Genomic DNA, 27,653 nt, shown 5'->3' on the forward strand with positions numbered 1-27,653 from the left:
TCGTATTGTGGTTATTGTGGCAAATCACCTGTCCGCTGCTTACCGGTGAATTTTAAATCTTAATTGCCACCGCTGTAAAGAGGCAAATCAATTATTCATTTAAATAGTTACAAGTATTAGACCATGTCGAGAAAAAAAAAACAATTGCCAAAGTATTTCGTAAATAATTGTGCCATAAAAAATGTTTTTTGATGTGTAAACATCTTTTTCAACGCTGTGAGGGAATCCTGAATGTAAGCGTAGTCTTTGTAAGTGGTATGTTATATGTGGGACATAAGTAGAATGTAAGTGCAGACGTTGCTGTTGTTATTATAGTGATAAGAAAACTCCCTGAATGCCTTGGGGAGTGTTATCCATAAAGGTACTAGCCCGACCATCTCGGGAACGATTCGGTATGACCACATGAAACCTTCTAAGCCATCCCGCCCCCCAACCCCCTAGGTCCAGGAGTTTGGGGTCGCCAGAGCTTCGGCTGTTAGTGAAACAGGATTCGCCACGAGTAGGTGAGGTTGGCAATTGGGTTGGGGAAGCTATATATTGCGGTAGCAACCCCTCGAGAGGGTTGCGCTTCACAACCCCTTGAATCAATTCGTTATTTTTGTCGCCTCTTACGACAGGCATACCTTCCGCGGGCATATTCTAAGTCCCCTAACCCGCTGGGGTTAAATGCAGGCGTAGTGTATGCTACTGGTATGATATATGAAGTAATCGAGAATGAGAGCGTAAGTGTAGTCACTACACTGTAACGTAATGTGGGAACAAGGTACGTGGTAGTGTTGATATGAGCGAAATCACAGCAACTCAAGGCGTTCAATTATAGCCTCTGAGCGTATGCACAATTTTTATGCATTCAAATGCACGAAGTGATGTAGATTCTGCTGTTTTTTTTTTTTTTTTTGGAAATAAAGATCCAGAGATATAATAGGAAGCAAGAGCAAATGCGTGGTTTTTATTACTGATACACGAGGTGTTTAAAAAAACAAAGCACGTGTTTGGGTATTCAAGTTTAAGTTTTAATTTTTTAATTTTAGGCTGGTTGTGACATCTTTATTCACTATTTGTTTAGATTTATATGTATAAAATAAAAAGGTGTAAACAAAGGAAAAGATTACTGAAATAAAATAAAGTTAAATTTAATAAAATTTTAAAGTAAAATTAAAAGTAGAATAATATAAAAAAAATAAAATAAAATTTTAATAAATTAAAACAAGATAATAAAATACAATAAAGTAAAATAAAATTTAAAAGAAAAAAAAATTAAGAAAAAAAAATTTAATCAAGTAAAATTTAATAAAATAAAATAAAAGATAAAATATACTTTATAAAATAAAATTTATTAAAATAAAACAAAATATAGTGGAATAAAACTAAAAATTTAAATATGATAAAATAAAGTAAATTAAAATTTAATTTAAAAAAAAAAAATAAATTAAAATAGCAAATAAAAAAAATAAAAAAATTCAATAAAGTAAAAGAAATGAGATGGAACGTTTTTGGAACAAAGTTTGAGAGAAAGCATTTTTCAACAAAGTTCTGATTGTGACTGTTAAAAATTGCACGCGACGAGTAGCCTCTGAATTTTTTTTCTTTATTATACTCAGCTGAGCAGAGCTCACAGAGTATATTAATTTTGTTCGCATAACGGTAATCGTTAACGGCATAAATTAATCGAAATAGATATAGACTTCTATATATCAAAATTATCTGGGCGAAAAAAGAAATTCATTTAGCCATGTCCGTTCGTCCGTCTCTCCGTTAACACGATAACTTGAGTAAATTTTGAGGAAATTTGGTATGTAGGTTCCTGGGCACTCATCTCAGATCGCTATTTAAAATGAATGAAATCGGACTACAACCACGGCCACTTTTTCGATATCGAAAATTTCGAATAACTGAAAAAGTGCGATAATTCATTACCAAAGACGGATTAAGCGATGAAACTTGGTAGGTGCGTTGAACTTATGAGGCAAAATAGAAAATTAGTAAAATTTTGGATAATGGGCGTGGCGCCGTACACTTTTGAAAGAAGGTAATTTAAAAGGTTTGCAAGCTATAATTTGGCAGTCGTTGAAGATATCATAATGAAATTTGGCAGGAACGTTACTCCTATTACTATATGTGTGCTAAATAAAAATCAGCGAAATCGGATGACGAACACGCCCAATTTTTGAAACAAAAAATTTCATATTTTTACAGTATACAAGTAAATTATGTCAACATTTCACTACAGTAATTATATGGTGCAACAAAATACAAAACTAAAAGAAAATTTCAAAATGGGCGTGGCTCCGCCCTTTTTCATTTATTTTGTCTAGAATACTTTTAATGCCATAAGTCGAACAAAAATTTACCAATCCTTTTGAAATTTGGTAGGGGCATAGATTCTATGACGATAATTGTTTTCTGTGAAAATGGGCGAAATCGGTTGAAGCCACGCCCTGTTTTTATACACAGTCGACCGTCTGTCCTTCCGCTCGGCCGTTAACACGATAAAAAACTTAGTTCACGTACTTATCTGAACTCACTTTATCTTGGTATAAAAAATTGCCGAAATCCGAAATCGATATCGAAAATTACGAAAAATTAAAAAAAAAAATCCCATAATTCTATACCAAATATGAAAAAAGGGATGAAACATGGTAATTGGATTGGTTTATAGACGCAAAAAAAAACTTTAGAAAAAACTTTGTAAAATGCGTGTGACACATACCATATTAAGTAGAAGAAAATGAAAAAGTTCTGCAGGGCGAAATCAAAAGCCCTTGAAATCTTGGCAGGAATACTGTTCGTGGTATTACATATATAAATAAATTAGCGGTACCCGACAGATGATGTTCTGGGTCACCCTGGTCCACATTTTGGTCGATATCTCAAACACGCATATGTGAAGGCGTTCACTCCCTTTTAAAACCCTAATACCTAATACCTTTAATTTGATACCCATATCGTACAAACACATTATAGAGTCACCCCTGGTCCACCTTTATGGCGATTTCTCGAAAAGGAGTACACCTATAGAACTATGGCCCACTCCCTTTTTAAATATTCTTTAATACCTTCCATTTGATACCCATGTCATACAAACACATTACAGGGTTACCCTAGGTTAATTTTCCTACATGGTGATTTTCCCTTATTTTGTCTCCAAAGCTCTCAGCTGAGTATGTAATGTTCGGTTACACCCGAACTTAGCCTTCCTTACTTATTTTTTTTTTTTTTAATATCGCCGAATCGCTCATATAATACTTTGAATTTTAAAACGCTACAAAGTAAAAGAGTGTGATATAAATGTTTTCTTGGTTTTGTTGTCTAGCTAGTGCATGTTGCTCGCCATCTGTTTCTTGTATCGTTTTTCCATAATTATTGCTCCGAACTTTTTCTGTTATTTCACCGCCGAACACATAAATGGCAGCAAAATTTATTTACAGAGTTGGTCTGCTAACATATATATATATGTATGTAGGCACATGTGTTTACCTAATAATCGTTAATTTTAGAAAAAGAGGCGTAAGTACCAAGAACTCGTGAAGCTCGATGTGTAAACATAAAGGTGTACGTTTAGGAGACTATATGCTTAAGTTAACTAAAGTCTATGATTTGACATTAAACCACAACAGAGGTAACTTTACCGATCACAATTAGCGTCGGACTTTTTGAGAAGAGTTTCGTCGCCTTCTTATCGGTATCAACCGATTCCTTATTGGCTTCTTATCGGCTAGTTATCGAAGGATTACACATGTGTTATAGATTTTATATTGAAGTTATTTAGGTATCTGTTTCATAACAAACCTATGAGTTATAGTTAACAAATCGATAACATGCCGATAACAAATTGGTAGCATTCCGAAAGCAATAACAATTCGACAAAATGTTTATAAAAAAATCGAAAAACGATGGTAACAAATTGGCAACACTCCTATCACAAATCTTATAAGTTTTCGATTAAATCCAAAACTTTTCTATAACAAAAAAAATAATCGGAGGGTTAAAATTAACTTATTTTATTTTACGAGGCAGACCCGTGCGCATCTTGTGCAACCAATATAAAAGTCTTTTATCAAATATCAACAAAAATCAGCTGTTCTATCAATCAATTAAAACTTACAGCTTGCGCTGCCATCTGGCGTATGATAGCAACTCCCAGTAATGCAGTGCAAATATTCACAAAGTGCCATAGTACAAATAGATTTTTTTGTGTGCTCACAATCGTTTATTTTTAACAAATTATTTTAATAAAATATAGCTAAACAAAAGCTCTACGATCAAAATTGCCCAAACCAAAACTTTATTTATAGATTTGGATTCCAAATAAGAGCTAAAAAGGGACCCGTACATAAAAACAGCAATTAGAAATAATATATGTGACCCGGCCTATGAAAAGGTGGCTTATGACTCAAAAAAGAAATTGCGAGAAACAGCTGTTAAAGATAATGCATTTCTTCACTTTCTTAGTAGTTTTATTTTTTTTTTTGAGTCATAAGCCACCTTTTCATGGGCCGGGTCGCATATATGATTTGAATTTGTGTTGTTTAAGTTTATTTTTTTTTATACCCAGATGTAATTGTACACAGGGTATTATAACTTTGATTGTATAACGGTTGGTTGTACAGATCTAAAGGAATCAAGATACTTCCATATATCAAAATCATCAGTATCGAAAAAAATTTGATTAAACCATATCCCGTCTGTCTGTCCGTCCGTTAAGACGATAACTTAAGCAAATATTGAGATATCTTCACCAAATTCGGTATACGGGCTTATCTGGACCCAGAATAGATTGGTATTGAAAATGAGCGAAATTGGACGATAACCACGCCGATGGAAAATTTAGAAAAATCGAAATGAGATAAGACGAATACCGCTAAACTAATGAAATTTGGTAGGTGGATTAGTTTTATGACGCAAAATGTAAATTCTAAAAATTTTGGGAATATGGGCGTGGTACCACTCAGATTTAGAAGAAGAAAATTTGGAAGTTTAACCAGCCGTTAAACATATTACATTGAAATTTGGCAGAGACACTATCCTTCCCAAATTATATAGACTGAGTGAAGATAATCAAAATCGGTTAAAGACCACACCCACCTTTCCTAAAGGTCTAACCTTAAAAAAGTTTGCAATAACTCTATGGCATTTAACTACATTTGACTTATATTCTATCTCAGTAGTAGAGCTTACGATTCCTTTTCTAACACAAGCGAGATTTTCGAGACCCGAGAAATCGAGAACTCAACTTCTCGCGAGATTCTCGTGTCTCGAAGTACTCGTAAATCTCGAAAGCTTCTCGACATAAACTTACTCGCTGTGTGGACAGTATTTATACACTTGGTTTTTTTTCTTGTGACTTTATGTTGATTATATTGCTTTCCAATGACACTTCACTCAAAACATATTTATACATATAATTTTGTTCCCAACAATTTTTATTTTTTTTAACGAGACATCGAGAACACGGCTTCTCGCGAGATTCTCGAATCTATTGGCAGTATTCTATACTTTTCGGTGTTTTTTACTTGTGGTCTTGTGGACGTTTTCGCTTGTGCTCCAGAAGAAATCGTAAGCTCTATATAAAACAGCCAATGAATCGATTAAATTGAATGTCGAGAAGCTCGCGAGCCTAATGAGTAACTCGAGATTCGAGAATCTCGCGGGAAGGCGAGACTCGCGAGCAATCTCTTGTTGGACAAGTTCGAGAATCGTAAGCTCTACTCAGTAGTGGTTGGTTGAGCTAAGAACAAAACTTGAACACATTTTTTTTGTTGCTCTTTCCATTTTTTTCATAGCTACAGCTGTTTGCTCTGAAAATTACCGAAATCGCCTGAGACCTTAGACTATCTTACTTGTTTTTATTTCATTTTATCTTTTTTTTTTATAAGATTTTATTTAATTTAATTTATTTATTTATTTATTGTTTTTTCTTTTTTTGCATTTTATTATTTCATATAAACTTAACCGAATAATGTAGAAAGATGTTTCAATCAACGAAAACCTTAAAAAATAAAAAAAATTCTACTTAAACCTGAACTTTACTTAAACCATGTGCTTTGTTTTTGTAAACACTATATGTATCAGTAATGAAAAACACCAACTTTCTATTGTTTGCCATTACTTATATATCTGGCTCCCTATTTCCAACAAAATAGCAGTGTATGCATCACTTCGTGCACTTGCATGCATAAAAACTTTGTTTATGCCCAGAGACTTTAAGTTATATGTAGGTGACGTTTTGCCTTGAGTTGCTGTGTGATTTCGCTCATATAAGGTCCACCATGTATGTACGTCGTTCCCACATTACGCTACAGTAAAGTGACAACATTTACGCTAACATAGCGTGAGCAAGGAAAATTGTGTAAACCAATTTCAAAAACATTTTCTGGAAAATTAAAAAATTCGACAAGTTTTTTTTTCTTTATGTAAACTTTTAAATTGTTTGCTTCGAATTTTTAGAAACCTTTTTCGGCTTAAATTTTTTTCTAAAATCAACGAGATTTAAAAAAAGAACACAATAAGATACATTTTGCTAATAATTTTTGCTGCTATATTTGTATTCAAAGGTGTACACATTCACACAAGCATGTGTGTAAATTTTATAACTTTTGGTAGCGATAAATAAACATGAAATTACCTTTACAAGTGATAAATGGAACTGAAAGGATCGCAAAAAAAGTATGAGGGAGCGACAGCTCTTAAGTCAAATTAAACACACTTTTTGGTTTCTTCGTGCAATGACTTTTGAATGCCAAATTACAGGTATTAAGATGTATTAAGTAATTAAGAGGGTTTAATTGTGGTAAGAAATATAATGAAGTTTTACTGCATTGTCTAATAAAATTTTTAAGCATTCATAGTATTAAAATCGTTTGAAGCATAGATACAAATATCAAAAAGAATAACACCTCATGTTTCTATGCTGATAGCAGCCGATATAACTGTGTGGGTTGTCAAAAAAGGGGGTCTCCAAAATAAAGATAAATCAATTTTTTTTCGAAGCCTTATTTGATTAACATCCAGAAAGGTACCTTGTGATATTTATTAAAGTACCCGGCACATTTTGTTCCACCCGAATATAGGTTTGCCTACATTTCTACAGAGAGCCCCTCTTCACTCTCTAACTCACTCCTACTTCCACTCCCAGTTCCACTCCCACTTGTGGTATTTACTAGAGTACCCGGCAAACTTTGTTCTGCCCGAAAATTGTTTTGCCTTCATTTCTACAGAGAGCCCCTCTTCACTCTCTAACTCACTCCTATTTCTACTCCCGCTACCACTCCCAGTTCCACTCCCACTTGTGGTATTTACTAGAGTACGCGGCAAACTTTGTTCTGCCAGAAAATAGTTTTGCCTACATTTCTACAGAGAGCCCCTCTTCACTATCTAACTGACTTCTACTTCCACTCCCAATTCCACCCCACCCCCTCCACCTCTCTGACCTCAACCTGCTTTACCTAACCAGCCGCTTTCAACATTTTAATTTTTATATATCATTACCAAACTATATGACACGAAGGTTAATTGGATTCAAGGTATTGATAAGCGAAATTCACAGCTTCCGCAATCCTGTTACAAATATGATGGTATCATACACATACATATTTAGCAGGCGACGTTCTGGCGACCCCAAGTTCTTCATAGAATTAGGGTGTGGACGGGGGGATGGCCTAGAAAGTTCAATGTGTTCATATTAAATCGTTTCCGAGATGTCGGGCTAGTATCTTAATGATGCTTGTTACCAGAATGAAACGGATTGTATATCCGGCAGACGAAAATTTACATCGATAGCACTCCCCAAAAGCTACGGGGAATTTCTTTTACATCAACAACTGCAACAACAACAACAAAGGTAAACGTTTTTAAATCGCAGTCATCTTTACGTGTAAAAAATAGATAAATAATTGAGATTATCTCCTGCCTGATAATAATCCTCTCCGTGATTTATCTATTTTCTCAGTAAACAGAGGCATTTCTTTTCATTTCCTTTCTCCCTCCACTCCATGTTTGATCCCTGTCTTTCCTCCGTATCTTCCATCATTCAATTTCAAGATTTTCTCTCTTCTACTCCCATTAAATTCTTCAACCCGCCTCTATTTTTCTTCGTCTCCTTTTCTTCTCTAGGCTCCTCTCCTTCTTATTTTATATTCGTTAATTTTAGAAGAAAAAAAATTTATTCATTATGTAACAACCGTTACCGGCAAGTTATTGTTGTATTATAAAATTATTAATTATAGCGAATTATTATCTTTCAGTTTTCGATTTGATATCAGCTTGCTACCGATTCGTTATCAGCTCGTCATCGTCTTCTTATCGGCTTGTTATCGATTGGTTACATATCTGTCATCGATTTTATATTGAAGTTTTATAGGTGTATGTTTCATAACAAACCGATTAGTCATCGATAACGAATTGGCAACACTCCCATAAGAAATCGAAAACATTACGATAACAAATCGATACATTTTTTTAAACCACTTCTATAGCTTTTCGATAACAAAAAATAATTAGGGTTCATTTTTTCTTTCTTTAGTTGGGTTAGGCGTCTCCAAGAAGTGTTTCAACCAGGGATGCACCTTAACGTTAAGCTAATCGTTTATCAAAAAATTTCCACCGTTTCCGTTGAAACACTTCGAAATATTATCGATAAAGAAATTATCAAAATAAATTGTATCTCGTTTTTAACTGAAACGAAAAGCTTTCGTTAACGTTAAAAACGTTAACAAAAACGTGATACTTTATGTTTGAATTGTGCTGGCAATGCTATAGCAATGGTGAAGCCGTAAGGTGGCAACAACGAGCGTACATACACACACAAACTCTATGTAATTTGTTTGTGTAATTCGTTGGTGGTAATGTCAAAAATACTTTGAGAAATGTTCGTACTGTCAAAATTCATGAGAAAAGTTGCAATCAGCTTGGCTAATGCTTTCACCTTTAATGACTCCGCCATCAATCAGCTTTGCCAGCATAGTTTGAAATTAATAATCAACATAAACGATTTGATTTCGTTTTGATATGGCAGAAAACGAAACGAAATCATTTCGTTAATTTGACGATCTTAACGTTAATAAACGAAACGAAATGACTTCGTTTCGTTTATTAGCGTTGATTATCGTAACGAAATGATATCGTTTCGTTGGTTAAGCATGCCTGGTTTCAACAAACGGTTAGATATACAGCCAATGGCTCTAATGTGACTCCAAAAGGTAGTTTAGTTTATCCAAAAGACTTCCCACAACTCAAAAGACCTTCAATACGACGCGGAGAAACCTCAAAAATCTATTAATTTCGGTTCCAAAACGTGCTTTTTTATATGGAAATGGAGTAATTTTTCTTCATTTTGGTTACAAAGTTCAGAATCAAACCAAAAGCTTCAATAAATTTGACTTTAATACGTATGTTTATAGGATTCATCAAGAAAAGTAAAATTAATGCAATTCAGGGTCATCACGAAATCATTTACGTGACCGCTTTAGTAGTCATGGCTTCGTAAGAAACTCCGTTGTGAGAGAAATGTTCTTAAATATTTTATCTTATTGCTCCCAATGAATCATTAGCCGTGTTTTTTACATGTATATTGGGCTGGGTCGATTTGTATGGACGAGAGTTAACCGATATCGCGCGATCGATTTTTCGATAGGATTTGGGCTCAAGAAAAAAATTTCCTGCGAAACTTCATTTTTTTGACTTTAAGTTTTTTTTCGTGACCTACTAAAAAAACTTTCATTTGTACACCCTGTCCGACCCAAAAATGTCCGCTAAAAACGTTGGCGATAATAGTTTTTAGCGGACATTTTCGGACAGGGTATACATACAAATTTACAATCAAATGAAAATTTTTTTAGTAGGTCATGAAAAAAACCTTAAAAATCAAAGTCGAAAAAAAGTAAAAAAAAATGAAATTTCGCAGGCTCGAAAATAATTTTTTTGGGTTTTTTTTCTGAGCCCAAATCTTATCAAAAAATCGATGGCGCGATATCGGTTAATAAATCGACCCAGTCTAATGTATATACATCTACATTTGCGGGTAAAAAAAAAAACTTTTATCATCACTTAAATAATGTTTAGGAGACCCATCTCGCGGCAGTGGTTAAATAACTAGCTACAGAACGGGTTGTACCGAATAGCGGAGACACGCACCTCTATTGGCTTTAGTGTATAACCCAAATCTGAATCGGTTGCGGTGAATAGTGGACACACACCATTTGTAGAGGTGAAACATAGACACATATTTCAGTTGCATCTGAGTATAAGGCGTATTGAAATTTAGGAGTACTAATTTTCTGCGCAACAATTTCAGAAGTGTAGATAAAGTTGAACGCTTAGCAGGTCATATAAAGTTTAAGCGCATATGTATATAGATGTAAAAGAAAACACAGCTATTGTTTTCCGTTTTAGTTAGGTAGTCACTTTTTTGAACTGAACATCTTCGAACAGTCCGATGTCAAGATCTTAACAGTAGAATTACGACGTAGCACAGATCACACTATATTGAGATTCAATGTTCATTTGTTTTCAAACTCTTAACGTAGTTATATTTAAAATGCTCTACTGTGTATACCATTTCCTCTTCTATTCGATTTGCTGTTATTTAATTGTCTTTAAATTGCATAAATGCATGGCTCTATATTGACGCGATATGAATGTATATATTCATTAAAACATATGCACTTATAATTTACTTGTGATACATATATACATAAATGTACATTTTTTTACATCACTATGTTTAGTAATAGTTGTGCCAGGGCCATATTGAAAAACTCTGCAAAGTGTTCATATACCAGTAAATCTCGTGTTGCTCCAATTGTCATGATAGTGCAAATTGATGTAGTTACAAAAAGGTTTTTTATCACTCGCTTACCCACAGTTGCATCGCCACACAATACTTAGGTGCATTTCAATGCGACATACATTTGTTTTATTCGTTGATTTTTATATCAATCTGTGCGTAGTATACAATATTGTAACATTCTGCTAACGTTCGAATCGCTAAACTGTGGAATAAATAACTCCAATATTCAATAATGCAAATAATGGTCTTTATTAGACTACTTTGAGAGTAGTACAACTATACTTCACAATTATAATTCACTTTGCAACTGAAAGCGTGTTTAAATCAAACTGTTTACTGATTACTCAGCTTGCGCTGCTTTTATACTCTCCGTTGATTCGTTCGCATATTTCTCCGAAGGTCTATACGTTTCGTCCTTTAGAACTTTTGTATCTTCTGCTTGGTTACCACAAATATACATGTATATTTGTAGTTTATGTTTATCTTTTAGCCATATGCAGGTGCATGTGTGAGTAACTACTTCCGCTGATGATTACATTTGTTTGTGAGTATCTCTTCGTTGCCTTGTATGTATGTGTGTAAATGATGATTGATGTGTTCATATATACACGAGTGGCTGCTTCATGTTTTTGTTGTTGCGTGATTACTTACTAACAGCTTAGTGATGCTAATATTCGTCACAATATGTTAGGTTAAGTTGAAGTGGCTGCAGCGGAGGTACACATACGTTGGTATCAGTACGCCCGTTGGGATACCACAAAAAGACACCATTACCCCTCATCATCGTCCCGTTTTGAAGATCTGAGCTCCCCACAGCGCTGTTTTGTGTTATTCTTACAGCATCGATGATAGGGCACTCCTAACCTTTCTGCATACCCACCAATAATGCAGTGTCCAGTGAGTGCTCCTACAAGTGTGGCAATTTTTCCGTACTTGATGCGTAAACGTGATGGGGTCTTTTAAGATCACATTCCCACATCCTCAGTTTAGCTGGCACATGCCAATGTGTATACCCTAGCGTTTTTTTGTCAGGAAGAATCTGTTTGCCATGCCTAGCAAGTTCGTCTGCAATACAACTGCCTAAATGTAGTGTGCTGTGTACAACTCAGTGCTGTTGGGCCATATCCTGAAGAGATCGGCGACAGTTTAGTGTTAGCTAAGAATTGAATGAGTACGAGCAAGGAAATAAATTTTTGCTTGGCTGTCGCTTAAAATAAGGAAGCGTTCCTAGTACTATTGATGGCCTGCAATCGGAACGGTGCTTCACTGTCGACGACAGCATTTTCAAGTACAACGACGGCTCTAAGTTAAACGATATTGTTGGAGGAGGTCATTCAAAAAACCGAGTCAACTCTCAACGCTCTTTCAGACTATCTGATCATTGAGGTGTCTTCCTGGCAGAAGTATCAGCTGTCATGGAAACCACAGTTTGGATAGGAAAAACACACTATCGGCAGGGAAATCTACTATACAATAATCATCCTTCCTTAACTTTTAAAGGCTAAGAGCGAATTTGCCCACCCCAGCGGGTTAGGAGGCTTTGAATACACCCGCGGTGGGTATGCTTGTCGTAAGAGGCGACTAAAATACCAAATTGATTCAAGGGGTTGTCTAGCGCATTATATAGCTTCTCCAACCCAATTGTCAACCTCACCCACCCGTGGCGAATCCTGTTCTGTGAAGCCTTTGCCGCTTTATATTTTTACACCATTCGCCTGTTGTTGTTGTAGCGATAAGGACACTCCCCGAAGGCCTTGGTGAGTGTTATCGATGTTGATGGTACTTTGCCGGATGCAGATCCGGTACGTTCCGGTAACAAGCACCATTAAGGTACCATCCCGACCATCTCGGGAACGATTTGGTATGACCACATGAAGATACATGGGGAACTTGCGGTCGCCAGAGTCTCGGCTGTTAAAGAAACAAGATTCGCCACGGGTAGGTGAGGTTGACAATTGGGTTGGAGAAGCTATATATTGCGCTGATAACCCCTTCAAAGGGTTGCGCTACACACACCCTTGAATCAATTTGGTATTTTAGTCGTCTCTTACGACAGGCATAACTGCCGCGGGTATATTCTAAGCCCCCTAATCCGCTGGGGTGCCTCTTTCTGCTCAATGACCCCACTTCTCAACGCTAGGTTTACTTTGGTAAATGTTTGGTCTTGGGACCGTATACCGTCAATACCGAGTTTTCGTATTACGAGCCTCCCAGATACTCATCCGAAACTTCATGATATTGTGCCATATCGTCAGTCATTTGTTGTTTTGGTAGCCTTAAATAAACTCCCCGAAGGTTTTATTCACTTTTATCGATGTTGATCGTTTGCCGAATATAGATCCCATATGTTCCGGTAACAAGCACCATTAAGGCACTAGGCCGACCATCTCGGGAAAGATTTAATATGTCCACATTGAACCTTCCAGGTCATGTCTCCCTCTACCCCTTAGTTCCATGAAGTGACCCCACGGCCAGAGCTTCAGCTGCTAAATAAACCGGATTCACCAGTGGTAGGTGAGGTCGACGACGGGGTTGCAGAAGCTATAAATTGCGCTGGCAACCTGTTGAAAGGGTTGCGCTACAAAACTCCTTAAATCATTTGGGTGTTTTAGTCGCCTCTTACGGCAGGCATACCTGCTGCGAACTCATTTTAAGCCCCCTAACCTGCTGCAGGATCGTCAGTCATCTCATTGACGTTAGCGGTCTGTTTCTATGTTCTTTAGTTGTGAACAATCTGATACTCTGAAGATCCAATCATTCAGTTACGTTGACTTACTATCCATTACTGAGATGTTTCATTTTGAGGCATATTTTTGCAAAAACAGCCCAAAGTGCGATGTTTGTTTATTTACATTAAGCTGTTTGAAAACGTAACCAAATACAGACAGTTTTTTTAAATATATTTTTCAAACTCTTTTCACTTTCAGTTTCCTCGACGATTTGGACCGGTTAGGCGCCAAGGATTACCAACCAACCGAACAGGACATTTTACGCACTCGCGTCAAGACGACAGGCATTGTTGAAGTGCATTTTTCCTTCAAAAATCTCAATTTCAAGTAAGTATTGCTAACATTGACTGCACTGCGCTCTTTTAAATTTTAATCAATATTTAATTTGCAATTTTATTTTCGTAGACTATTTGATGTTGGCGGACAACGATCAGAGAGAAAGAAATGGATACATTGCTTCGAAGATGTTACTGCGATTATTTTCTGCGTTGCTATGTCTGAGTATGATCAAGTATTGCATGAAGATGAAACTACGGTAAGTTTGCTATACAAATATGAGTATTTATTTTTGTTTTATGATTTTATAATTACTGACTTATGCTTATAATCTCTTTTCATGCTTGTTTGGGCTGAATTTAGAACCGAATGCAAGAGTCCTTGAAGCTATTCGATTCAATTTGCAATAATAAATGGTTTACAGACACCTCCATTATTTTGTTTTTAAATAAAAAGGATTTGTTTGAGGAGAAGATTCGTAAGAGTCCTTTGACAATCTGCTTCCCAGAGTATACAGGTAAGTGGAAATTATTGTCATTAGGCCACAATGCTTTGCGCCTAGAGATGGGAAAGGCGTAAATACCCAAGTGGAAAATGCTCGGTAAATTGGTTTTATATGGTAAATACCCAAATATTTACCCAAAAGAAGGGTAAAAATAATCTTTAGGAAAATATGGGAAACAAACACACAAATTCAATCCAAAATGTACCCGATTTGTAATATATTGGTGGGTTGTTATCCAATGCGCTATCGATTGATAATACATACCGTTGCTTAAATTTTAAGTCAAAGAAGAGTCAGAAAAAATATCTAAACTTGAGCATTTACAGTCGTTATGAGCTCATTTGGGGAGGCCGAAACCAATGTATTTCCCTTCTTGCAATGGTCCTCCTATATGAGCCTATTAACATATATCATTTCAGCCTGAATAAGAGTCGGATATGAGTCTTAAAATGCTTTTTAAACAGCTCATATTATACTCTACTGAAACTCCTTTCGCGTCATAATAAACTCTATGATTATATGACACCTATTGGGCCTATTTATGAGGCATCGTCAGAACTTATGGGAGGCATATATAGTTCGACATACCAGGACATAGCGCGGCAGCTTTGCGGTCACATTAAGAATATCGAGAAGCGTCCATGAGCGGAAAAACGTCGATGCTTGTACAAATAAAAATAAATAAAAAAAGTTTTAGTTAAACCGTTTTATTGAAAACAATACTTACATGAAGTAATAATAATACTAAAAGTTAGAAAATAATTAGGTAGGTCCTAGGTACTATTCATCACACTCCTCATCAACAACTAAATAAAAGCGTTGGGCACGTCAAACCTTCGGGGAGTATCTTTATCGTTAATACAACAGCAACAAGAGTCGCCTATGCTTGTGTTGTTGCGGAAGCTTAAGGCCCTATTCAACATACATTATAGCACTTAAAACCAGCATAAAATATCTTTAAAAATTATAGAAAACGCTAACCAAAAATGCCAATTTAAACAATAATTTCCGTCTTATTTTAGGTGGTCAAGAATACAGTGAAGCTGCTGCGTATATTCAGGCACAATTCGAAGCGAAAAACAAATCAACCTCAAAAGAAATCTACTGCCACATGACGTGCGCCACAGATACGAACAATATACAGTTTGTTTTTGATGCGGTAACGGATGTTATAATAGCCAATAATCTACGTGGTTGCGGTCTGTATTAAATCTAAAAAAAAAATTTTAATTTATAAAAACCAACAACAACAACAAAGTCCAATGCGTGCAGCAGTCAAATAAACAAACTAAAATGTGAATCATTGTGGGGCTCCATCACCAATGAATGGACCCAATTACTTAAACAACGTACAAAAACAAGTCGCAACAAATAATTATGAACTAAAAACAGAAAGAAAAAAAAACAACTTGTACAACAATAACAGCTGCAAATTAATTTTGTAAAAGAAAAAATAGTTTTATTGCAAAAAAATATTATTTTATGAAAAACAATACACCGAGGGTGTGTTTCTACAAAGCAACTTTTGTTGCTACGTTTTTATATAAACAAAATTGAGTAAAAGTTGCTCGTGTGAATCTTAATATGCGACTATAGAGCAAAAATTACCGAGCAACAAAAGTTTCCGCGTATAATCACAGCCTAAACATATAGAAAAAAATGTACTTTGTTCGAACTTAATTCGCACGACAATTGTTAAAAACTGTCGACCACGCAATATGCTTTTGCTGTCTTATTTAGATTGATTGTAAAAAAATTTGGTTTTGTTATAGTTTTTTGTTGTAGTAATAATAGTTTTAGTTATTAGTTTTTATAAGTTTACGAAGAAATCGCAAAAAAGCATAAATACATACAGCTGCAGGCGTTAAAATGGAAGCAGAGCATATTTGATTAGTTGTAAATGTTTTTTAACTTTTTATTTATTATTTTTTTTTTTTTCTTTTTTCAATATCTGTTGGTCTTGAGCTCATCAAACTTCAAAATACAGAAATAAAATATTTAAAAAAGTTAGAATAAATAAAAAAAGGTGTTCACACATATTTCAAAACCGAAAAATTTCAAATACCAACATGCAATAAAAATCGTTAAATTTACATTTTATTATGCGAACTAAAATAAGAAATTTGTAAAATTCAAAATGAAAGCAATAAGGCGATTCATTATTAATTGCATATGAGGTGACAAAGTAATGCATTTGCATGAAAATTCACCAGATTATGAGCAACCTTAGTAAATCACCATAGCAAATACAATACCATAGCAACCAACAAATGGAATCAACCCTACAAGACACAATTTAAATGAAGACCACTGAGTTGAAGAAAATGTTTAAAGGTAACTCGTGAATCACGAATTAACTGAAACAAAATTGTGCGCAATGCTACAAAATGGAGGAAGCATATTTATATATCAATTACATATATTTATATTAGGGCGGGTCAAATTATATGGGGGAAAAAACTTCAGTTTCTGAATCTATAGGTCATGCTAAGTAATATTGTCCATGGGACCATAGGTCTAAAATGAATTTCGAGCCTCCCTAATTTTGTTAGAAAAAAAATTTTTTTTTAGAAATTTTTATTATTATTTTTGTTAGAAAATATTTTGGGCTATTTAAAAATTGAATTTGCAATATGGAAAAGTAAAATATTCGTTGATTTTTGCAACAAATTCGTCGATTTTCCCCAAAAAGAAGCGATAAAATGCGAAAAATAGTAGGAAAGCGCTCTATAGCGACGAATATTTTACTTTTCCATATTGCAAATTAAATTTTTAAATAGCCCCAAATACTTTCTAACAAAATTAGGGAGGCTCGGAATTAATTTCAGACCTATGGTCCCATAGTGTGATTGCAGAGAATATGAGATGTTCGAAATGATGCTCTGCGGATTGCATTCCAAAAGCAATATATGCTTAGTATTACATTCTGCAGAATTGCATATGCAATGAAAATTTACTATGTAACTATGCAAGACCATTTGCACCTGATCGTGAACTGTCCCAATAAAATTTTTTACGACTTCACCGCACGTGGTATCCGACCCTTGACCTTTGGTATCCTGAGGATCAGTCTCTATCCCCCAGCTTCAAGCTTGCGCCTTCTTGTTTTTGAAGGTCTGAAACAATTTCATGCAGCCAATCCAAAGTCACTTAATTGGTGCATGTCATCAGTTTAACCCTATTGTACCATCCAGCTACTTCTAATGCTGGTAGCGCTTTATATGGATTATTATGCATCATTTTGCTTATGATACTAATCAGCAATCCTCCTACGGATATCCACCCTTCGGTAGGCATCTGCCTATTGGAGTTGCCGCAATCTACTAGTGCCACAGTCCGGTATTGCAACTGTGTTCATTTTCTTCTCGGTAAAAACCAGAGTCTCAGCGCCACCTTTAGTACCATCGAGTAAGCTGGATTCTGATTTTTATCATTCTTTAGCTTTTTAACCTTCCCGTCTTAACTTTTTAAGTCACTATTATTTGTTGTTGTTGTAGCAATGCTCGCCCCACCTAATAGCCGCGACCGATCACAAATTGTCATCAATATCCTCTAACGGGAGTCCAAGGAAACTTGCCGTTTCAACAGGGGTGGACCATAAGGAAAGGGGTGTTAGAGGCGTTGGTTCCACATTACAATTGAAGAGATGGTTGGTGTCATGTGGGGACACATTGCAAGCTGGGCATACATTTTGTATGTCGGGGTTGATTCTGTATAGGTAAGATTTTAACCTGTTACAGTATCCAGAACGAAGTTGAGCAAGAGTGACACGCGTTTCCCTGGGGAGTATGCGTTCCTCTTCCGCAAGTTTTAAATAATTTTCGTTAAGTACTGGATTCACCGGGCAATTCCCGGCATAAAGGTCCGACGCCTGTTTATGGAGTTCACCAAGGACCTGCGTGTGTTTTTTCACTTCATACGGCTGGGTTCTCAGGTGCCGTATTTCCTCAAAATGCTTACGGAGACAACTCATTAAGCCTAGGCGGTGCTGGTTCATCAGTCAGATGTCTGTTGGGATGCCCAGGTTTCTGGGTATTCAACAGGAACTGTTTGGTCAGCATCTCATTTCTCTCCCTGATGGGGAGTATTCTCGCCTCGTTATGCAGATGGTGTTCTGGGGACATAAGAAGACAGCGCGTGGCGATTCTGAGAGCAGTATTTTGGCAGGCCTGTAGTTTCTTCCAGTGGGTGGTTTTTAGGCTTGGCGACCATATAGGTGACGCGTAGCACGTAATCGGCTGGCTAATTGCTTTGTATGTGGTCAAGAGCGTTTCTTTATCTTTTCCCCAGGTACTGCCAGCAAGGGATTTGAGGATTTTATTACGGCTCTGAATTCTTGTTCAAATTGTGTTAAAATCTTAGAGCGTCATAAGAATTTGCTTTATAATAAATTTTTGATTCATGTTCATGTTTCAAATTTAAGAGATACGAAATTGAAATATTTTAATTTGCTTCATATGAAATAAAAAAATCTTATTATAAAAATTGTTTGAAATTTTTTTGTTTTTGATATTTTTATAATTAAATTAAGTATTCCACGCCTTTTTTTGTTGTATCATGTGTTTTGAGAAAAGAAAAAGTTGAAAACTTGCTAAAATGCCCTGTTCTCATATTTTTGCCTGTATGTGTAAATTTATCAGTTCCTTAAAAAAACATAAATTTATTGTTTATCTATTAATGACATTGGTGATGAGCATTGAATAGCAGTTTGAAATGTTTGTTAAGGCAGAGCGACGGCTTTGAATTGGACCCACTAGCACAAGAGGTAGAAGAAAAGGCAGAGGAGCGAAATGTACATTTTAGTCAAACAAAATAAAATAAATTCCATTGAAACAAAGGAACACGCTCACATACAAACAAACACAAATGAAAATGAACACACAAAAACTTTATTACTTATTAAGCTTATTAAAATGATAATGAAAATTAAAAAAGGATAGAAAGAAAGAAAATATTAAAAAAAAAAAATAAGTTTATAAAAAAATGCCGCAAAAAAAATTTTGTTTAAAAAATCAGACAAAAGTTTGCTAAAATAAAAAGGAAACAAAAAAATTAAGGTCATATTAAATATAGAAAATAAAATAAAATACAAATAAATAATAAAAACAGTTATAATGTAAAATTCCTTTCCGAATCACTGTAAAAAAGCCGAATGCTTAGTGTGTAATTAAAAAAAAAAAAGAAACACAAAACCATTAGACAGGAAGTACATAAAACAAAAACAAACAACATAAAAATGATATGAAGGTTAAATCAAAAATAAAAGCTCGATTTTGAAAAACAAACTAACACAGACTTACACGCATGCATTAATACAAATTAAGAATATTATAAAATAAACAATAAAATGACGGTTACTATAATACATACTTCACGACATACCTATGTATATTTGTATGTATGTTCATATGCAAAATAGGGTGGGCGATTTCCTTTTTGATCACATCGTATTGTAATGAGCGTTTTAGTAACGTTATTGGGTTAGTAAAGTCGTATCAAAAAGGATTAGAAAACAGATGTCTTTTACATTGGCGCTGGGATTCGTGTGTTGTTAAAAGGGTCTTCTTATTTCTTAATTCGTTCATTTTGAGATAGAGATGTGAAACTGTCGATAACCTTAAATTTAATTTATACTATCAATATCGAAAGATGGTTTTCGGCTTTCTCGCAAAAATGTCGACAGTTGAGTAAAAATAATGATAATCTTTAGAAAAACAAAAAACTTATCAAAGAACAAGAAGATATTTTTAACAATTAGAGCGAAATAACTTCCTCTAGAGTTAATGAAAATGATGAAACATAAATTGTGCAAAATCAGAGATGGCAATTAGCAGTTAACCAGAAAAGGCACCGAAAAAATCTGTAAATAATTGTTATTCCTGAAAATTGAAGCATGACCCACACCATCGGGTTGGGTCGATTTGTATGGAAGAAAGTTAAACGATATCGCGCCATCGATTTTTCGGTAGGGTTTGGGATCAGGAAAAAAAGTTCCATTACGCATACCCAAAAAAATTTTCGAGCGAAATTTTATGTATTTTTTTTTTACTTTTTTCCACTTTGATTTTTAAGGTTTTTTGCATGACCTACTAAAAAATGTTCATATGTATACCCCGTCCGACCCAAAAATGTCGCTAAAAACGTTGGCGATAACAGTATATAAATATTTTTTTTTTTTTTTTTCAAAAAACTGTTATCGACAACGTTTTTAGCGGACATTTTTGGGTCGGACAGGATATACATGAAAATTTTACAATCAAATAAAAATTTGTTTAGTAGGTCATGAAAAAAACCTTAAAAATCAAAGTCGAAAAGAAATAAAAAAAAATTAAATTTCGCAGGCTCGAAAATTTTTTTGGGTATACGTAATGGAACTTTTTTTCCTGAGCCCAAACCCTATCGAAAATTCGATGGCGCGATATCGGTTAATAAATCGACCAATTTTTGCGATCATCAGGGACTATTTCTACAACCTGTTTTAGATAATTTCTGAACTGTTCGGAAATATTTTTATGATCATTTTGAGACTTTTTGTAGTAATGCTGGAATCTTTGCGGGATTATGTATATTGAGATAATTTCGGGATTATTTTGGATTTTTTCGGAATTATTTGTGTAGTATTTCGAGATGATTTTGCGAATGCGTTTGGAAACATTTCGAGACTATTTTGAGATCGTTATGGGATCAGTCCGGAGTAATTTTGAAATAATATCAGAATTATATTAGCAACTATATCGAAATGTGATAGATTTTTTATTCAACAAATATCAATTTACTAACGTAAAGGTATCGATTTGTTATCAGAAAAATACCGATTTGTTATCGAAAAGCTACCGATTCACTATCGGAAAAATATCGCATCGATGTTTTTCAATAACTCGGATATTTTTTCGATAAAAAATCGATGTTTTCGATATGCATAACAAATTAAAAATCTTCGGTGGCAAACCGATATTTTTTCTATTAAAAATCGATAACTTTTCCATTACATAGCTATATTTTACGATAGCAAATCGATATTGGCGGCCACCGTAGTGTGATGGTAGCGTGCTCCGCCTATCACACCGTATGCCCTGGGTTCAACTCCCGGGCAAAGCAACATCAAAACTTTAGAAATAAGATTTTTCAATTAGAAGAAATTTTTCTAAGCGGGGTCGCCCCTCGGCAGTGCCTGGCAAGCGCTCCGATTGTATTTCTGCCATGAAAAGCTCTCAGTGAAAACTCATCTGCCTTGCAGATGCCGTTCGGAGTCGGCATAAAACATGTAGGTCCCGTCCGGCCAATTTGTAGGGAAAAATCAAGAGGAGCACGACGCAAATTGGAAGAGAAGCTCGGCCTTAGATCTCTTCGGAGGTTATCGCGCCTTACATTTATATTTAAATCGATATTTTTTCGATAAAAAATCGATATTAAGCCGATAAGTCATCCAAAACGCTTGCTATCGATAACAAATTTATAAAAAAGCAAATCGCTAACACGTCTATACCTCGCCGATAACAAACCGATATATCATCCAAAATAATTTATATGTTTTCTGCAAAACGGTCTTTCTCTGTGATAAATCGAAATCGACAGTACCGGAATTTAGCAGATATTTAAAGAGTATTCATTTAATAACTGTTTCAATTGAAAATATCTATTTCGGGGACTATTATTTGCGATCTCTGAGCCGATGATCAATATTTTCAATTTTCGCTATAAACCCCATCAAACTTCTTATAAAATTAACGAAAATAAATAAAGAAAACAAAATAACTGAAAAAAGTTGTTAGTAAAACTATTTTTTTGCACAAAGGTGTACATATATATTTTTTATAACCTGCAAATTCCAGCGCCAAAATAAGTCGAAATTTTTTATTTCGCTCCACCCTAATACGATTTCATACTACCTTAAATGAAAAAAAAAATGTGTTTATATATTTATTTTTTGCAAGTGAGAACGCTTATAATGAGTACGCACACAATATATAACATATTTGTATACATACATACATATTTACATGCATAGCTTTAATTTAGCACAAACCAAAATACACAAATACAAATTCATAATTTACTTCATAGCGCATTATTTGGAAAAAAAAAATCAAAGTAATAATTTAATTAGAGGAAGTATGCAATTTTTTGTAAATATGTTTATAAATTTATCGTTTTTAAAAATTAATCGAACTTATTTTATTTGAATATTTTTTTTTAATTTTTTTTTTTTTTTTTATGGTAGAGTGATTATAAGCCTTGCGCTTCAAAAAAGAAATTAGTTAAACTTTCAAAACAATTTTTTTTCAAGGCGGTATTTTTTGCTGCTAATTAGCAGCTTGATTATTAATTCAAATTAAAGTTATTTTCCGGTTTTTTTTGTAAGTTTTATTGTTTTTACAGAAATTTTTTTTGCAGAAATTTTTATTGGAAGTGTCATAGCTTCAAATATTTTTATTTATATATTTTTATATATCTCGAACAATGCCGATAGAACTGGTCGATGCTAACATAAGTCGACATTTAAAAAATTCGCAGAGAAAGACTCGTTCAATTGCATGTTTCGTTGCATCGAGAATAATAAAATATTTGAAGAAATATAAAGCTGCAAAGCATAGAAAATCCCGAATTCTTGCCAATTTTCTTTTGCATCGAGTTACAGAACAATCTGAGTTTAAATTACACACCGATTTTTTGTTGTTTTTTTTTTTTTTTGACCTGTACTCGGCTAGGTTCTCGATTTGAAATTAAAATATTTTTTTTTTCGTTGGTTTTTTTGTTTTGTGTGAAAACTAAATTCTAATTTTCAATTTCAAATCGAACTTTTGAATCACCATTCTTTAGCAGCGAGTTACATAAAAGGCCTCCGAAAAAATTTCGACGGCTGAGTGGAATATCACTCTAATCTCGGCTGCCAGTTCGAAAACGGCATATCCGAGATTATTTTTCAAATAAACCCTGTTTCAGTATTTGATTCAAGAACGCTATATCTCACAATTCGGTTGAAGAACGCTGCAAGTAATGTCAAAATTTATTAAATTTAAGCTCAGATCGGAGCGCTTTTAAAACCAATTCTGAGATAGGACAAGTTCTGAAATAGAGCAATATTCAATCGTTTTCTTTATTAAAACAAATGTTAAAATGAAAGGATTTTTTTATGAACAAAAAACCAATGTTAAATAAAAAAAAAATAATAATATAAAAATACTTAACATAAAAGTAAAATGCTTGAATCATTGTGAATCAAACTAAGTGTGATATCTTCTGCATAGACGTCAAAATTCCAAAGTGGTTGGATCACCTGATTTGTAATTGACTATCGCTGTCTCATTCTGTATCTCTTTCTATTACCCGCTGCAGATAGGCGGCCCTATGTGCCGCCATATTGAACACCCTGTCAAAACGCTAAAAATTAGCCATATTGAACAGCCTGTCAGGCAGTTGACAGATAAGATATCACACTTAGTTTGATTCACAATGGCTTGGATTAGAAAAAATTCTATAATTAAAATGGCTCGCAAAAGAATTTAAAAAAAAATATGAAAATTAAAAAAAGAAAAATGTTTGAGTGAAAAAATTTTCTTAATACAATATATTTATTTTATTTCAAAATTTTTTTTTATTCAAACACTTTTCTTTTTTGTTTAGTATTTTAATATTATTGTTTTTTTATTTTATCATTAAAACAGTTTTTTTTTTAATTAGAAGAAAAAAATTTATTTTCAGTTTATTTATTGATACTTTAGTTGAAATTTGTAATTAAGATTTTTGTATTTGTTTTCTTATTTTAATTTGTATGAATATTTCTAAAACGCGCAACAAATCCAAACACACACAAACGCACATTTACACTTACACTACTTACGAACAATTACAAAAAACGCATAAGACAGAATGTGAATGAGAGATTTATACTAAAAATAAATTTAACCATTAAATTAAATTATAATAAATGATGAATAATATTTATGTATTTAGTAAAAGTGGCATTTAACACAATGTGTGTTTATACTATTATTATTATTATTAAAATTACTATTATGTATGTATATTTATATGATTATTAATTATAATGTATGTATGTATTATTATAAATGTATATGTATTTTTGTATGGGTCAAGTGCTCGAAATTATTGAATTTATTTAAATTTTACTTTTGACTTTAGTTGGAGGAGCTTAAAATATTTACTAAATAAGTTCATATACACAGAGATATGAGTTCACTATTTTAAAAGTGTTATGAGTGCACTAAACAAATTTTATTTGTTTTATTATATTTTTGTAAACTTTTCAGCTATTTTTCTTTTTCAAAAATGTGTACTCATATCACATATGTATACATACAAAGTTTTTACTTCAAATTTGTACTTTTTCGCACCATGTTCAGAATTCTCAAAATCAAATTTAGAGTTTGTCGAAAACAAAAATGAAAATAATATATTTTTTATTTCGGAAAGTATTAAAATGTGTTTGAAAAATTCTGAATGTTATTCTCATGTGCGAATTTCGAATTTGTGAAATAAGCCTATCTTCAGTGCAATTTTTCCCCCAAAAATATCAAAATTACTCTGAAAAAGGTGTGTCTGTAAACGGGAATTTCACAGGCGTTACGGAAAAAATCGTTTCAATATATTGTAACGAATTTAGGGAAATTCGGTTTATTCCAAACCTTCTGCCAACGTTCTAAGCGCTAAATTATTGAATAAATAACTCCAATGTTCAATAATGCAAAATGGTCTTTATTAGACTGCTTTGAGAGTACTTCACAATAACACTTATACTTCACAACCAATAGCGTGCTTAAATCGAAACTGATAAGCCATGCCTCAGCTTGCGCTGCTTTTATACACTCAGTTTCCTCGTTCACCCATTTCTCCTAAGGTGTAGTAATTTCGCGAAGCTCATCCATGGTTACCAATCATATACATACATGTATATTTGTAGTTTGTAGCCATATGCATGTGTATATGTGAGTACTACTTCGGCTGGTGATTACATGTGTTTGTGAGTATCTCTCCGTTGCCTTGTAGGTACATATGTGTGTAAATAATGATTGATTTGTTTACGTACATACGAGTGGCTGCTTAGTATCAGCTTAGTGATGCTAATATTCATCACAATATATATAGACTTTCCACGCTGTCGCTAAATCCACGGGTGAACAGGACATGTCAATGTTATAAAAAGGACTTTAATTTTGATGTGCAAAGGTCATATTTTGAAGTGAAAAACCCCTTAAAATATGTAATTTTTCAAGTTTATTAAATATTTGCATTTTTAAGGCATTTTTTTTTTTTTCAAATCACTGTCTATATAAATAATTTAGTGCCGTTACATTTTCGAGAAAAAATATTTTGTTTAAAAAAATATATATATACATATATAAATAAAATAAAAACTAATAATTTGTGTATGTATGAAAGCATACATCACTAAGACATCACACAAATGTCATTGTTTTTCATATTTTTGCCATTTATTGTTTTCAAATGAAAGAACAGTAATAAGAAATGGATTTTTTTTAAGAGTGAGTAAAAGAGACATTTAAGGCTGGGTGCGAGTTGGCCTAAATTCTAGGTACCTAAACTAATATTACACTGGAACTTTCCAGCACTGCAATAATTTAGGAAAAAGCTGTCAAAACTGTGCGGGTTAATTTGAAAACCTAAATTGTTTATTTCTGCTAAGAAAATAATAACAATACGGAAAATTTGGTATTTTTGATGCGTTTTCACGCTTAAAAAGAACAGAGGTCAATTAGGGTCCGCGGTAAGTACCTATCCCAAGATAGCAGTTCAAGAAAATGCAGTGGCTCCGTTTTATAAGGCTTTTTTCGGACATAGTGGAGCACATGCACAATGACCTTTTCCATAATCTCGAATTCAATACTGTGATGCTGGTACGCCTCCAATAACTTCTTTAGGCCAATTAGTGCACTTGGCTGCCAAATATGTTCCGATTGCGGTCCATATTTGAAAAGGATCCAATTCTTGTGTCGCCAACATCAGCTTGAACAAAATGGAGCTCATCATCACGTACAATAGATCGGACCTTAATCGCAGTAGGGATCATCGCTCTATGATCTATGATTTACTTAAATTGAATGGACAAGAGCCATTTATTTGCACATACAATATTGAAAAATCAATATTTTTGTTTTTGAAATTTGACATTTGAATTTAGTTTGAAAAGTATACTCATAAAAATTCAAAATTTTTATTTTGCCCTGCCTTACCGACAGTTGCCAGTGATTTAGGTTTTTTCTCTATTCAGGTAGAAATTTAGGTCAAATCGCACACAGCCTAAGTATAAACTTAAAAGTAAAAACGAATTACAAAAAAAAAAAAGTTTAGTAAAAATGGGTCACGCTATTTAACTCAAATCAGGTTTAAATGATTTGTTCAATTTTTACTGCACTTTTTTCTTGTACTTTGTTTTTACTATGTACATTTTTATAAATTTTTCTTTTATTCACTCTTAAAATAAATACATTTTTGATTATCAGCCTATAGAATAATAGATGGTTTACATACTATTTTTTTGCTACACTCAAAAAAATATTTTCAACATAAATAAAGCGGACAAGGAAAAAGTTTCTATTCCATTTTCCTTATTTTATATTTTATGCCCTGCCCGTTTGCTTTTTGTTTTTTTTTTTTTTGACTGTGTACAATCTCCATTTTTCGAATATGTTAAGAATATTTTTTTTTTACGAATTATAGCTAATATTTTAAATTTCATCTTTAAGCACTGTTTACAATAAGTATTAAGTTGTGATTGCTCGCTTTTGTTGAACAATTTTTTATGTATTTATGAAAGATAAACTGTTTCGTCAAAACTAGGCAAATATGTATGATTATTCGCTAGAGTATTTTTTTAGCATAACAAGAAAATTTGTACTAAATGGAATTACATTTTTTTTAAATATGAAAATTTTTGTCATTGTTATAAAACTTGTGCGCCGAAAAAATGTCTATAGCACAAAGTCTTACGCATTTTTTTGTAATAAAAAAATTGTTTTTTTATTGTAGTATTTTGCATCAAAACCTATTGTTGAAAATACAAATTGCCTAAAATGTTTTTTTTTTTATATCTTGTATAAATTAAGAGAAAAAAAAACATATCGACTGCTGAGTGGAATGAATATCGTCCTACCTCGGCAACCATTTCGAACACGCCTTATTTCAGAACCTTTTATGGGTTTTCAGAAATCTCCAAATTTTTTTCAAATTCAATATATGTGACCCGGTCTATGAAAAGGTGGCTTATGACTAAAAAAAAATTTTTCCACTTTTTTTCTGGTTTCGATAGTTTTTGAGACGCTTTTTCACGTGGTGAAAACTAGAAAGTCCTAACTTGCTTAGAAGTGTACTAAAAATG

General features: G+C 33.6%; 1 protein-coding gene across 10 annotated transcripts in view; it reads left to right on the plus strand.

Moving 5' to 3' along the window:
* Galphao (G protein alpha o subunit) overlaps positions 1-19,582 on the plus strand; it is a 251,069-nt gene extending 231,487 nt beyond the window's left edge. For all 10 annotated transcript variants that reach the window (XM_067776224.1, XM_067776228.1, XM_067776231.1 and 7 more), the window contains exons 5-8: positions 13,714-13,842; positions 13,921-14,050; positions 14,155-14,308; positions 15,319-19,582. In XM_067776224.1, coding sequence (XP_067632325.1) covers positions 13,714-13,842; positions 13,921-14,050; positions 14,155-14,308; positions 15,319-15,506 — 601 coding nt within the window. In that variant the 3' untranslated portion in view covers positions 15,507-19,582. The remainder of the gene's footprint in view (positions 1-13,713; positions 13,843-13,920; positions 14,051-14,154; positions 14,309-15,318) is intronic.
* The last annotated feature ends 8,071 nt before the right edge of the window (positions 19,583-27,653 follow it).

This window comes from Eurosta solidaginis, chromosome 3 (assembly GCF_040869045.1).
Source record: "Eurosta solidaginis isolate ZX-2024a chromosome 3, ASM4086904v1, whole genome shotgun sequence".
In the NCBI taxonomy this organism is placed as follows: Eukaryota; Metazoa; Arthropoda; class Insecta; order Diptera; family Tephritidae; genus Eurosta; species Eurosta solidaginis.